At 36.5% G+C, this 15,286-nt stretch overlaps 1 protein-coding gene across 6 annotated transcripts in view; it reads left to right on the top strand.

Moving 5' to 3' along the window:
* The window catches only part of LOC134656384 (casein kinase I), a 44,542-nt gene extending 29,346 nt beyond the window's left edge, over positions 1–15,196 (top strand). Inside the window, exons 9-17 of one of the 6 annotated variants that reach the window (XM_063511900.1) lie at positions 201–349; positions 1,877–2,047; positions 4,484–4,558; positions 6,476–6,553; positions 7,321–7,380; positions 9,043–9,168; positions 10,676–10,729; positions 13,192–13,316; positions 15,064–15,196. In XM_063511900.1, the coding sequence (XP_063367970.1) occupies positions 201–349; positions 1,877–2,047; positions 4,484–4,558; positions 6,476–6,553; positions 7,321–7,380; positions 9,043–9,168; positions 10,676–10,729; positions 13,192–13,316; positions 15,064–15,121 (896 nt within the window). In that variant the 3' untranslated portion in view covers positions 15,122–15,196. Of the gene's footprint in view, positions 1–200; positions 350–1,876; positions 2,048–4,483; positions 4,559–6,475; positions 6,554–7,320; positions 7,381–9,042; positions 9,169–10,675; positions 10,730–13,191; positions 13,317–15,045 lie in introns of all 6 variants that reach the window. The other 5 variants (XM_063511903.1, XM_063511902.1, XM_063511901.1 and 2 more) reach the window with 5 other exon arrangements.
* The last annotated feature ends 90 nt before the right edge of the window (positions 15,197–15,286 follow it).

The raw sequence follows: 15,286 nt of genomic DNA, 5'->3' as shown, positions 1-15,286 counted from the left end.
ACATTTCAGTACAAAATTTCCGTCTGTCTTACATGCCTATGACATAGTCTAATTCTTTAGCCGCCCACAAAACAACTTGCCAATAAATTTGCAGTTTAGATTTGCCAAAATATCTTTATTTTCATATCATAATCACACCTTTTTATCACCCTTTGGGCGGCTTGTTTGTGTTGTCTAATTGTTTTGTTTGCATTTTTCAGAACAATCTAGACGCGACGACCTAGAGGCTCTCGGGCATATGTTTATGTATTTTTTACGTGGTTCCTTACCCTGGCAAGGTTTAAAAGCTGACACACTCAAAGAAAGATACCAAAAAATTGGTGACACCAAGCGTGCGACGCCTATTGAGGTACGTATCTTATTGTAAATATGTGTATTCACATGACATGGCCCTGTTAGTTAACCTTTTGGACGCCAATGACCGATATATCCGCACCGTAGGTTCAACGCCAAAGACCGATTAATCGGTCACATATCACAGAGCAACATAGACCTACGTGCATATGCATAAAGTTCAATTTCAGCTTTGACACTTGGGTGACGTGGCGTCAGCGTGACAGCGTTTGTGTTTGACACGGGGTCGAAAAGGTTAACCAATTCATCTCTAATCTCGACACAATGTCGTCATGCTTACGAAGATTTTTTGCTGCATACCGGGAAAGATACGTTTCCGACTTCTGACGCTACGAGCTTAGAAGAAAACTATAACAAATACGAATTCATAAAGTCTAACTGACTGACGAACACAAATAAAATTACAAATGTTTCAGAATTATATTCCAATAAGTCTTAATCCAGAATAGTGGTGTTTTTTATCGTTAACCGGTTTATTTTTTGTTACCAGTCATTACCGGTTTAGATTTTTAGTCAGTTTCAATATAATGCCAGTATTTTCAAAACCGGTTACGGCCTCTGATTAAGGATTAATTAAATTTAGTAACAATAATACCGTTTCAGCCTCATAAAACCAAAGATGAAATAGATCTTAGCTTATTCACGCACGCGTCATTAACTTAGCTAACGATTATACAAGTTACAACAATGATAAGTATCAACGTTAAGGTCGACCCACTTATCTTTATCATGTGCTACAAAAGCGTGATCGCTTATCGTTTTAGATGCTTCGGAAATATCCTAGATATCGATAAAATATCATGACGTCTTCAGTTGTCGAGGAATATATTAACGATGTCTGGCTTTCTTATATAATACTCGCGAGGGCAATTAAACAGATCACTTTGTAAGGAATGAATGGCAACGTATTTTAGTTCTAGTTTAGTTCTTAGGCTCTTTTGCCAGACAAATGATAACGCAATAGAAATTACTGCACCGAGCGAGCATTTACTGCTGAGACATTTAGTATACGATTATATTCTATTACTTTCTTGGCGTGATAATCTTTCCGCCATTTGTACCTTCATATTGTATTGTGCAATAAAGATTAAATAAATAATTATATTGATATTGTTTACACAGTTTTCTACTATCGGTCACTGAGCTCAACTACAGACAAACGGACACTGCATAATCGTTCCGACCGAAAATCAAACCCTTAAACGTATAGGGGATGTTCAGTGACAGAATTTACACGGTTTTAATTTTATTTATCACTTGCCGTAACCGATTGTTATATCATGTCTATCAAGTACTTTTCGGGACCTTTCTAATAAGCCCGAATTCAATGTTTTCGCGTTTCCCGTCGAGTAGTTCCTTTGGCCACCTACTGAACGCATCACCAGATCCATATTAGCATATCATTGAATTGTCATGGAAATTACAATTTCAAGCCAATCGGACACCGGGAAGTGGTTCTAATTCAAGTTACAGAGTGACGGTAAGTAAAGATATGTAAAATGTGTATATATGTACCTTCCAGGTGTTGTGCGAGGGCCACCCCGAGGAGCTGGCGACGTACCTGCGCTACGTGCGGCGGCTCGACTTCTTCGAGACGCCGGACTACGACCAGCTGCGCCGCATGTTCCGCGACCTGTTCGAGCGGCGCGGCTACCAGGACGACGGCGAGTTCGACTGGACCGGCAAGACCATGGTAAACAGCAGCACCGCTTAGCACACCCTCAAGCTTACTTTAAAAATATCCTGGCAAAATGCTCCATAGCTTAGCCTGCTGATGTTTCTGCAGAGACTCTCTACTACTTCCCAAAACCATAGAGAAAAAAATAGATTGCTCACTCCATACATCAGTTTTAGTACCAAAAAGACTATTAGCATCTAGCATCGAGTAGCGGAACTATCAGTACTGCTACTTGACAATAGAGGTAGCACCGACCGGAAAGTCTTATGCTGTTGAGATAAGACTTTCCGGTCGGTGCTACATCTATTGTCAAGTAGCAGTACTGATAGTTTCGCTACTCGATGCTAGATGTAGACACTGAAATTAATAGTCTAACTGATGTATGGTAAGTGAGCACTCTTGTCTTACTATATTTCTCTATGCTAAAACACAGTCTCATAATGTGCTGTTTGCCAAAACTTTGTTTATTTGTCAACAAACTGAAAATATAATCAATACTGCTATAGTTTTAAAAAAATCGCTTTCTGTAAAAAAAAACATTTTGGTAAATAACGCATTCTGTCTTTTCGGTCTGGTCGTATGTGGCTCAATTAATATTTTGTATGGCTGCTATTTTTATTTGGTAACTGATTTTTTCGCTTAAATATGGATGGTAGTTTCTAGAAAGGAAAAAAAAAACAGTTATCCCACTTTCCTTGACAATTAAACCTACGATTTCTTTTCTAGAACTAACTATCAATTTTATGTCGTTAAGTGTCGCCTAAAAGTCACATTTAATTTTATGTCAGTCACTGACCTGTGATATGTAGGTACCTATTAGTTAAAATTCCAGGACTAAGTCAATAATTGGAGAGAATTCTCCAAAATATATGTATATCATAGTGTTGCTAAACTATTAAATAATATTTAGATTGCATTTTGAGGCTAAAACAAAGCAGTTTTTTGTGTAGTTTTGTTTTTTAATTTTTACTGCACGCCTGATTTACAGTTGACTCAGAGCCTTAATTAAATGCACTTAAAAATACGTAAATTCTATGAATTTCGTGTGTTTGCACATCTGCTTGTTACATCTGGACAGTTGTGTCGATGCATACCAACTTATATAAAATTCATGAAAAATGGTAACAGAATGAGAAATTGAAATGAGATTCTAGACAAATTTGATATGTGTCGACACACTGTTAATATTCCCCGCCTTAATGTTACATTGACATCCTATTCTCACCATTAATGGTATGCTAATCGTAGGTAATGCTACCACTTATATGTATTTGTTTGCATAAAATGACTTGACTTGGAATACATAAACTAAAAGTTTCCAATTTCGTTATTGTTAAAATTAATATTACTCTAACTCCTATTGTTAAAAATTGCATATTTATTATCTTTGTTAAAAAAATAAAACATATCATCCTTATTGCCTGTGTTTCTGTGTAGCGTTTGTTTTTTTTAATGGAGGTGTTACCTAGAGTTTATTTGCTGTTAATTTTGTGTGTAAGGTACACATACACAGTAGTGCAATTTTTGTTTGGTGTCGGTGTCAGCACTCACTGCCGACAGCGCCACACAAGCGCATGTCTCTATCTTCGCTTAGCACTGCAATGGAGATGGCAATCCCACGCCATTTGCGCGTGTTCAATTAATTTTCTGGGGACTGTAAATAAAAACCGGAAGGTCGGGGTACTTTAGCTTCCCAGGGTTACTTTGTTCAGCCATGGAAACTTTTTTTTATTGAATTTATAAATTCTTAAAAAATACATTATGTGATTAATCTGTTTTTGTGCAAGCGTTTAGTGTCGTTTTTAAGAATTTATTATTTCATTAAATGGGTTTTCATGGGTGGACAAAGTAACCTTGTAAGGGCTAGAGTACCACGACTTTACGGAAGCAGAAAGTTTCGGTAACCGGTTACGCTTTCAAACCGTAATTCTAGTTGAGGTATAATTTGTACTGACTGATTCAACTTGTCTATCTTACACACTACTGGCCAAACCATTTCATTGCGGTTTTGAAGTCACTAAGCCCCTACGCTAAGCCCCATGGTAAAAGACGCTGAACACGGCTGTGTAATTCTTTATTATTCGCATTTTAAGCGCTTCTAATTAAGTAATAATTTAGATATACGATTAATTATATAAGTAAATTGTGGTATTGTCCATTCAAACCGGTTATCGATAAAGTAATTACATTTTCAATTGGAATCAGTTTAAAACAATAAAAACTTGAGCTTGTTGCGCCCGTTTTTTACCGGTTTGCTCAGTCACGTAAACCGGTTAATTTAAGCTAACAACAGTTCTTAAACTTGTCACGTTTTAAATTCGAAGTATAACCAACTTTTACCGGTATTTTAACCGGTTTCGAGTTTTGCGCTGGGTTTTTCTTGAAGCAGCCTTATAACTTTATGTTTGTGCTGTTGCATGCCGCATGTTTTGCTTTTGCCGTCCTCGTCAGCCCTCCAACATTCACGTGATGCGCATCTTGCGTAACGCGCCACCCTCCAATGTCGTTAGAACTAAGTCGGACAAGGTTAGTGGTGAAGGCACTCTTTACTTTAGTAGCTGGACGTGCTAAGACAAAACTGCCAATAAATGGAAGTGTAAACAATGGTTTCGCGATGGTAGTAACAACAAACGTTCACTATGGCTTATTTGAGGCACTGGTTGGACGAGAATTTTCTGTTTTTAATGATAAATAGAAAACTTGGAAGGGTTAATCCTGAGCAGATTCCCAAGATCGTTACTACAATTTATAGATTCCTGTTAGGACAGTAAAAAGTCATCGTCAAATGACATGACAAAAAAATCTCATGTCCAACCACAAGTATGGCATAGTTCCAGTGGCACTGTTTCCTACTTTGACTTGGTACGTCTAGCACGTTCAAATAGCTTTGTTTCTAGTGTATTTTGTAGCATACCAACAGTGCTGTCGAGTCAAGTGTGGGGTTTAAATTACCGTAAATAACTCTACGAGACGGTATAGATATTTACCACTTAGGCTATGTCATGAATATTACGGGCCATGATCCCGGCACAATCACTATACAGGGCGTCCCACGGCGATGCCACATGGAGGGAAAGTACCTTAAATATCATAGATAGCATATTTTGCTGAAAGAAGACTTCATTTTATTTTTAAAACTTAGTAAAGTTGCATTCATACTTTTTTAATTTTTTTTGAAAAAAAAATGTATGGAAAAAAAATTATCGCGTCATTGGAGGAAAAGTACCTTAATTATTGTAAATGAACATCTTACTGAAAGAAGACATTATTTCGATTTAAAAAAACAAGTTGAATTGCATTTTAAATAATTTCATGGTTAAACCGGGAATCGAACCCGCTACACGAGAAAAAAAAATACCTTGTAGCTTTGTCATACCGATCGAAAGGCTTCAATGTGAGAATTATTTTTTTGCCAAATAACATAGTGTTGGAAACAAAAGGAAGACCATTATTTTTTACCCCGTTAGATTTTTTTTTATGGGGTTATGTAAAAAATGTAGTTTACAAGAACCAGTATGAAAATGTCCACGAGCTACAAGCAGAACTTAGGCGTATTATTTTAAATATCCACCACACCATAATTAAAAAATCGACAGGGAGTGAAATAATGAAAAGAGTGAGACTTTGTATTGAACAGGATGGAAAACATTTTGAGCATTTGATAAATTGATTTAATTTTGTATTAAAAATATTAAAATGCATGGCCTTTATTTTTATTTCGTTATTTAGCAAAAAGGTAATTCTCACATTGAAGCCTTTCGATCGATATGACAAAGCTACAGGGTATTTTTTTTTCTCGTGTAGCGGGTTCGATTCCCGGTTTAAACATGAAATTATTTAAAATGCAATTCAACTTATTTTTTTAAATTGAAATAATGTCTTCTTTCAGTAAGATGTTCATTTACAACAATTAAGGTACTTTTCCTGCAATGACGCGATATTTTTTTTCCATAAAATTTATAAAAAAAAGTATGAATGCAACTTTACTAAGTTTTAAAAATAAAATGAAGTCTTCTTTCAGCAAAATATGCTATCTATGATATTTAAGGTACTTTCCCTCCATGTGGCATCGCCGTGGGACGCCCTGTATACCTCAAATTTTCGCTTCGATAGATTCTGAAATAAAAACCATCCAATGCGATTTGTTTAAAAATAAGGACTTGATTTGAAAGCACCTCATAAAAGTAGGTTAAGCACTTGTACATTATTTCTCCACATATTTAGTATTAATTGTAAATAGCTGCGGGCCACAAGCTTTTGGACAATAGCAACTGTTTTTGTTAGGTGTACTATACATTAAGTGATAGACATATTTCTGTACTATAAAGTAAAACTAGGATTTCGTATACTAAAATTGTATTGTAGCAATGTATAGATAGTTGAGAATTAAAAAAAAATATTTTAATCGACCACATTTGAAACGGTTTTCAATTGAAATTTCAGTCGACGCCCGTGGGCTCAATCCAGACCGGGCACGAGATCGTGGTGTCGCCGAACCGGGTGCACCAGCCCTTCCACAAGGTTAGATATCCCTTTTTTAACTTATATCCTTTACCATAGTTCGTTTTATTAGCATTAGAAAGAAGGTAAGCGATCTTGACATGTCTTTTTACTGAAAATCACAATTGAAAAAATAAATCACAGCAAATATGTTAGAATTATAAATAAAATACGATCTTTTACATTCTTTTGCTTACATAAGTAGTATAAACTAAATTTTTAAACCGTTTTTCAATATTTTTTAATAAAAAGACGTCAAGATTGTTTATCTTCTTTCTAATGCTAAAAAAACGAACTACAATTCTAATACATGTTTTATATACTAGTACTCTGACTCTAATTAGGTCTTTAAGCTGAGTCATTCCTTCAGAAGCGTTATTACAAGGGAACTCTTTAAGAGTTGATCAACACCTTTAAGCAAATAAAAAGAAACAAAATGAATATTGCAAATATCCGACATGCGAATATATTAGCAGTGGTTACCTAAAAAGATCTATCTTAAAAATATGTTACTCTAATTACTCTAATAGGTACGTTTGCTTATCAAGTTCGTATCTGAGCCGTATCTTTAACCGGTTTTTCATATAAGATATAGGTACTACTTATCTTGGCATGTAAAAAAAAATGGGAACCGGTTTTTAAACCGGTTCTGTGCGTTGGTTACCTGTTCCCCAAAACCTCAAACGTATTTTTACCGAATACATATTTTCCCCAAAACTTTCCTGTTTCTCTGATAGCCGTAGGTTGTCGGGTTTCGACGTTAATGACTCTGGTTTTTTGTCACCCAGGATGATTTGTGTGATTATATGATTGGTTTGGTGGAGGACGATGAAGCGGCTCTCATCCAGGTTTGCGACTTGTTGTTAGCGCCCCTCAATGCCGTGCTCACGTCATTTTGCTATCATATCATCAGAAACGAATACAGTTACAGTAGACTGCTAAAATCAAAGATTATAACTCATAAAACACGATTTACAGTCAAAAACACTTCGAAGGATATTCAAATCGTTGTTTAATCATATCTCCCACATGCAGGAGCAATATGTTATTCGTATATTTTCCAATTTTGGACCTTATACCCTACTGGCGTATATGCCAGACGACCTGGAAGCATCAGAGCACTATTTTGTGCTAAACCTAAACTACCTGAACTTAAAAAAGGTGTAAAAACGTTACTAACTTTAACGAAACGATAATTTTTAAGTAGTACTATAATGTTAGAGCTTGTAAACTGTGTTTTGAAACATCTCAGGTGAAACAATCATTAGTAAGTATCATTAGTGTTTATGCTTGGTGCTTCTAGGTTTGCTAGTCCCTAACCCTAAAGTGTTCTTGTGTGGATTTTGATAATGCTTCTGCCAAAACGGTGTCCGTTCTACTTTTAGGTACCTGTTTTGTGCTTGAGTTTTAGCTGCGTTTTGGGAAATTTTCCATTCATCCCTGTTTTCTTTTCTTATAAAATATTTCCATTTGTAGTGATTTCAAAATTCATTGAACAACAGTTTGTATATATGTTTGATATGTGAAATGTACAATTCTTTCGAATTCGACAGTAATTTTTCGTTTCATGATATAAATTATAATGTATACTTACTTATGTATCCTTTGTAAGTAGTAGGTAGGTGTGATGGTATTTTTCGCTAGTCTTTCCCCGATTTCTGTTTAAGCCTTAATATAAATAATATAGCTTCGAATTATTCTTCATTTTCAATTTTTTATTAGTGTTTTGTGTCATCTTCATACATTGGGAGTAAAAAAAGGATTATTTACTTCTATTGATAAAATAAAGCAATTAGTGTGTAGTGATAAGGTGAATAGTACGACACAGTTGTGAGTTGCAACATTTTTGTAGAGTATGACGTTGTACGCAACATGTCACTAGAGACGGAGACCAAACAAAACCTGAGGCTGCAGAGTGGACGCAAGCGGGCAGCGGGGCGACAAGCCCGCTTATCGCTAGATTAGATTTAATCTGTCTGATTAGTCAAATCTATGAATGGCCTACTTTACGCTTCGGCCACGAAACACGCTCCGAGCGTGTACGTTTGATGCTGACGCTCACCACCATACAGTCACCATACAGCCATACAGTGGCTAAAAAAGTGCCTAAGATACACTTGTAAGTTTTACTTACGTAAGTAGGGACAAAGCTATTTGGTAGAATGAGAACGATATTCATCTCATTCTATGGTATAGCTGTGTCCCTACTTACGCAAGTAAAACTGTGTATCTTTGGCCAAATGTATAGCGCTCAGCGTCCGCGCCAAGCGTGCACGTTTTGAGCGTTCGTTCCGTGGCTGAGACACACGTCTCGCGTTCGTTCAGACGCTCAGAACGTGCACGCTTGGCGCTGACGCTGACTGGTGTACATTTGGATTGTAAGTCGAAGACACCTCCGGGATATAGGTACAAGAACGTGCACGCTTGGCGCTGACGCTGACTGGTGTACATTTGGATTGTAAGTCGAAGACACCTCCGGGATATAGTAGGTACATTGATTGTATGTACAGGGCACGGCGAAGGAGGCGGGCTTGGGCGGCGCCACCAACTCTGGCAGCAACTGGCCGCACAGCGGTAAGGCCACGCCGCTCACCGCCGGCCATCTCACCCCCGCCGACCGCCACGGCTCCGTGCAGGTAACCGACTACGAACACACCACATACGTAACGACACATTACTCACATGCAGTAACAAACGACCTGACGCAACGCAACGAGCTTCCGGTTTTGGCTTCGAGACGATTAGGTAATGAGATTGTTTTACGAAATTTTTTGCTGATGTATATATTTAAAATACCGGGTGTGGCCTAGGTAACAGTGATGAATGCTAAAAATTATTCAATAGTAAGAAATATTGATATTAAGTCAGAAATATTCAATGAGTCTTAACAATCAATAAATCTTAATCTCTAGGTATTTGATTTTATTTTTCAAATAATATACTAGATGTTCCTATAACCTTTTTTGTAACTTTAAAATTAGTATTAATACCGCTACGAAAAAATTATATTATGTATAGCAAAAATACATTTTGTAGCGAAGTTTAACTACCTACCATTTTGTTATTCACCCCTGTTACAACCAGTTTCATATTATTTTGCAATTTTCGTTGCGTTGCAGTCTACAGAGCCCCACAGATTTATAATATGAAAATGTCGTTATTAAAGAGCGGGACAATTCTCTCGTGGTCCGAGGAAGACTAGAGGTTTATATGTACTTTATTTAAATCAGAGCCTAGCTATAGATTCATCGCCTTCGCCGAACTATGCACACACAACCCACCAAAGACGAATAGACATGACACAAATCATTGTTTCAATAACGGCTATTAAAGGCCACTTCACTAACTAGTTAATTGACCCTGGTACTAATTGCGTTTTTCTAAATAGTAGCGACACACTTAAGCGTGAAAGGTGCATTATTATTTCTCAAAATTATTATACACCGTGTTTTTATTGAATTCCGTTAACTTCGAGGTATGGTTAAGTACGTTTAATACGTACGCATAGTTAATTTTCAAAAAAAAAATTTTTTTTTGCCATTTTTACAAAAAAAAAATTAAGTTTAAAAACTAATTAAATGTAGCATACAGCGTTGTTGTAACACGGGCATTACATTTAACTCAACCAAACAATTGAAATCTGTGACATATCAATGTCATTTCGAACATCGATAAAAATATGTATACGATTATATACAACAAACGCCACTGCAATTTGAACCTATAGTGCAGGATATACAGTTGATTTTATTTTGTTTGAAAATTGAACGAAACAAAACAAACGCAACTCTGTTCCAATTGAATATGATTAAATTTTCATTGTACTGAATAAGTCCTATAGGTAGGACTTTGGGCCTTACGAGGTTAGAATAATCTTGATCTGATCTCATGAGTAGACGGAGTATCAATCAACAGCGATTTGTGTCTATGTATTACATTAAAGATTGGGTTGAAAAAAATAAATTTATTTATAAATAATTAGCTTCGATAACTAGCTTCGATTTATGAGTAGATATAAAACAGTAAAATATAAATACCTCTTTGTAGTTTTATCATGTTAAATACTTTTTATGCATGATTTTCCTGTGATTAAGCGCAACGTTGTGTACATTGTGAATGTATATTGGTGTATTTATTTTTTAGTTGTTGAAGAATAAGCATTTTCGGTATGTGAAATTCCCCGGATCCGTGTCCACGGTTAGTTTAATTTTGCGGCAAGCCTCGTGTGACTGTCTGCATGTTGCTTTAGGGCTCATTTAGACGATGCGAGAACTCGCATGCGAGTCTCAATACATTGCGGGTTTTGATTGGTCGGTTGCATTGGACGTAACAGTCTGCAATGTAACTAAAACCGCATGCGAGTTCGCGCGCCGTCTAAATCAGCTCTTACATTCGAATTATTGCATCGAAGACATCGTAAATGCGCACTTTTATAGCAGAATTATCTTAATGTCACAGAGAGAGACAACTTAACCGTGTCATAAGGGTAGATAAATATTTTACATTAACAATTAAAACTTACATTTGAAAACCACTGAAAGTGTAAAATGTAAACCATTCAAATGCCGCTGTCTAAACTGTGTTATTGCTAACAGTGCGCAGTGGTAATAGTGTTACCAAAGTAAAAAAAAATACATATTTAATAAGTAGCTAAAGTAGCGTTAAGCCTAAATCCTAAATGTTGCCAATCCTTTATTTGCCATAAGGCTGTACTGTATGCATGTTAATGCTTGTCTTCGATGTGAATAAAGTCGAGTGTACATTGTGCTATTGTCAAAAACCTTACTGAAGCACAGCCAATATTCATTCATAAACAGTTTTATTAATATTATGTCTGAATAAGAAGTCTTATCAAAAATAAACAGCCAAATTCAGAACAGATTTTTTGAAATATATAAGTCGATTGAAAATCTTCCATGACGAAGATGAATGAAGGCTATTAAGTTGATTATTTTTAATTTAAAAATTTTCGCATTGTTCACTGTTTACCTATACGTCGTTACGTATTAGTAATTTCTTTAACTTAAGATGCGCAAGACATGATGTAGGACTTCTTACTCGTAGAATGTTTAGAGGCTAAGGGCTCAGTTAGACGGCGCGCGAACTCGTATACGATTTTAGTTACATTGCGGACCATTGAGGGTACATCAATTCAGCCGACCGATCAAATGACGAAATGTAATGAAACTCGCATGCGAGTTCTCGCACCGTCTAAATGAGCCCTAATAGTCGGTCTTGTTTTTTTTTGCTTTGTATGCTGCAATGTTGTCGTTAGTCATTGTTCGCTTCTAGATGTTGCTTTTCTTTAATGCTTTTATACGGAACAGAATTAAAACATTTTAAAATCTTATTTAAATATTAATCAATTATATTAATAATTTTCTTTAAACACTATACCGAATGACACCTTTACTATAATACTGCTTCTTGAAATTAATGTTGTTTTTATTTTGTTTTTTTTTTTATTGTGCAACATATTGATATCATGTGGACAAACAAGGCTTAACTTACTAATAATTATAAGTTGGAGTATAATAATCACTTTAATGATTTTAATAATAATAATAATGCTTTACTTTTATTAAACTATACAAAATTGATTATGAATATCTTATGTTTATACAAACATATGCATTTGCAATCTGAGTATTATTTACAAATTAGTTTCGTGTTTTTATTCGCCAATAAAAACACGAATGTTACAAAAGAAGTTTATATATAATTTATTCATATTAATAAAAGGAAAGCATTGTTATGTAACCCTTTAACCGCCACTGTCTTATGGACATGTGAGAAAAAAACTACTGTTACCAAGATACATGAATATCTATGCTTTTTAATTTCTCATGGAGGTAAAGGGTTCTACGATATAGTTAAACTCAAAGGCAATGCAATCAGGCTACGTTCAATGTGTCCCGTTTACATCGCTTTAGAGTGGATAAAATTAATAATAGCAATCTGTGACTGCTTCCCCAGGCCTTAGGAGAATATTCCACACGGAAAGTGCATAAATAGGGCTTATTCAAGGCTCGTTTCTGCGCTTTCTTCGAGTAATCGGGTGGATATTTGGGTGCTTGAATTGTGATTTACAAGACACATTTTAATTTAAGTGATGACAATTAGTATTTGCATGTGACGTAGTTTAATGCTGTGCCTACATATTTATTTTACAGGTTGATTGTCATCTTGTAGTACATCTAATATATAATTAGATAATCAATAACTCCACCAAGATCTAATTCCACTTCCACAAAAATGTGTCTACAAAAATGATTCGGATTCGGACTAATCGTTTAAATAATGATTCAAGAACCCAGATATATTATGAATGATCCCTTTTGGGAATCTGTTGATAATGACACCTTGTACGACCGTATGTACGGTCCGTACCGGGTCGCTGTAACCCACTGACAATCCAACCTTTAGACTGAGCTTAGGCCAATTCTTTCATAAAACCGATGCTGCCAAAAATACGACGGTGCGGGGGGACGAGGTGAGCGAATCCCGTGCCGCGATTGGTCCGTTCAAAGATCAACCAATCACGGCACGGGATTGACTCGAAGATGGAGTAACGCTACCGTATGTGTGGCAGAGGGGGTAGCGCGACTATGCTATGTCTAGAGGTTGGATTGTCTGTGCTGTAACCCCTCGGTCTTCAGGTGGTATCGTCGACCAACGGCGAGCTGGGCGCGGACGACCCCACGGCGGGGCACTCCAACACGCCCATCACGGCGCCGCAGCACGACCAGGACCTCCAGGACGACACCAAGTCAGTGTTCCAACTGTACGAAACCTTTTTATTTCTTTTTTATTGTGTAAGGACTGACTGACTGATGAGCGGGTAGCGTCACGGGTTGGTTTAAAGATGGCCTGAGTCAAATTTCGAATGGGGGCAACGGACTCACGGCCTTTTCCATCTATTTGGGGGTCCTCTCAGGCTATATACCCATGGCATTTTGTCCGCTTTGTCACCCTGTAATAGTTACGCCACTGAAGATGGCGCCGAAAAAGATTGACAGCTGAAGTTTGATAGAACAATAGAAAACAAGGTTCATATTACCTACTTTAACACGTTCACTGCCCTAATCTGAGTTGTTAACCTTACGCCTTTTTAATAGTGGCATACCGTGACCCATATACGGGGCACGGACAGTAAACGACTGACCAAGTGGCTCAAATTAATACAATATCATAATCTTCAGTTTGTGCCTGAAAAATGGTTTTTATATAAAAACTTATTACACATTGCAAAGCACGAATTGACTTTGAAACGCCTGAAATAGTTTGAATCAACTAGTCGGCAAAACTCAGTCTCTTTTCTCTATAAATAATACTGGACGCTACCTGCAAGTGACTATTGTACTCTGCATGATTTAATTTATGTAAAGTTAGAAGTGGTCAAACTTGTATTCATATTGTTGCACATTATAATTTACTAAAATATGCTGTATACTAAATCGACATTTGTGTTAGGTAATTCTTATTAAAATCTCCTAAGTCTAAATCTCTAAATGATCTATCTTCATAAAAAAGTGAATGGTTACATTTTTGGCCACATTTGTTTTATTTTTAATGTAATTAGAACCTCAGATCTGAATTTATGACTTTCAATTTCTATCAATCCAGGTTTAATATGATGCTTGTGTTATTTTGCACTCAATTTTTTTTATGACGAAGACACCGAATTAAAAATACTTTTTTGCACGATGATACGTGAATGTAACATTATTTGTCTTAAAATATTTGGACTACATATTTAAGAAGTAATTAAATAAATAGTTATAAACGAGTTATTGCATTTTAAAACATTTCAATTTTAGTCAGTAAACTTCTAATGCTTCTAATGTACAAATAACTGATTTCTTATGTATTATTTATCACTTTTTGATCTCAAAACTCGATTTTAATAGTTTTAGTTTCGTTTTTAATTAGTTTAGGGACTTTAGGGGCAGTTCATCACCATGTATTGTTGTATAATATTGCATCTTTGTTGTTGTATATATGTTTTGTTCAAAATCCATTGGCCAATGTATATCCGTGTCTAAGTATACCTTATGCCTTGACACAATTTTTAAAGTCCCATCTTTATTCGTATAACTGTAACAGCTATCAAATATTGCTAGCATAAGAATAAGATTACTGATTAAACTAATGTTTATTTTTTCGATTGATAGTGACCAAATTTCACGTACAAAACCAAATAAGACACCGTTTCAAAGTGCCAAAATGCCCAATTTTCTAAGGGCACTGTCTTGTGTCGTTATTTCATTAGTCCTAAAAATATTTCTCGCTTTGCGAGGTTAACGCATTCACTGCCAGGAACCCACCTGGTGGGCGCTTGTGAACTTCGCTCAGATGTCGGACAACCCGATGGGCGGGTTGTATACGCAGCTATAGACGACCGGTTTCTGGGGTAGTGCGCCGTTTTTTGTCTGACAGTGAATGTGTTAATTGAATATAAATCGCCCAATGTATCATTTAGTTGACGGCAGACTCCGTAAATCTTCATACAGGCAATCCGTCTATTCCAGATGCTGTTGTTTCTTCAAACGCAAAAAGAAGAAGTGCGCCGCCCGCGCGGGCAAGTGACGCGCGCACACACGCACGCGCCGCCACACACACACACACACGCCACACACGTGCCCGCACACACGCCCGCGTTCGCGAACCTTCGCCGGCCTTTCGCGCTTCTAGCGAGGACATCACCCTAACCCGTTCGATTAGGGTCTACGGCTTGTGATTTTACTATCTTTG

The sequence above is a fragment of the Cydia amplana genome, chromosome 18 (assembly GCF_948474715.1).
Source record: "Cydia amplana chromosome 18, ilCydAmpl1.1, whole genome shotgun sequence".
Lineage (NCBI taxonomy): Eukaryota > Metazoa > Arthropoda > Insecta > Lepidoptera > Tortricidae > Cydia > Cydia amplana.
Note: the sequence above shows the minus strand (reverse complement) of the source record. Positions and strands in the feature narration are given on the sequence as shown.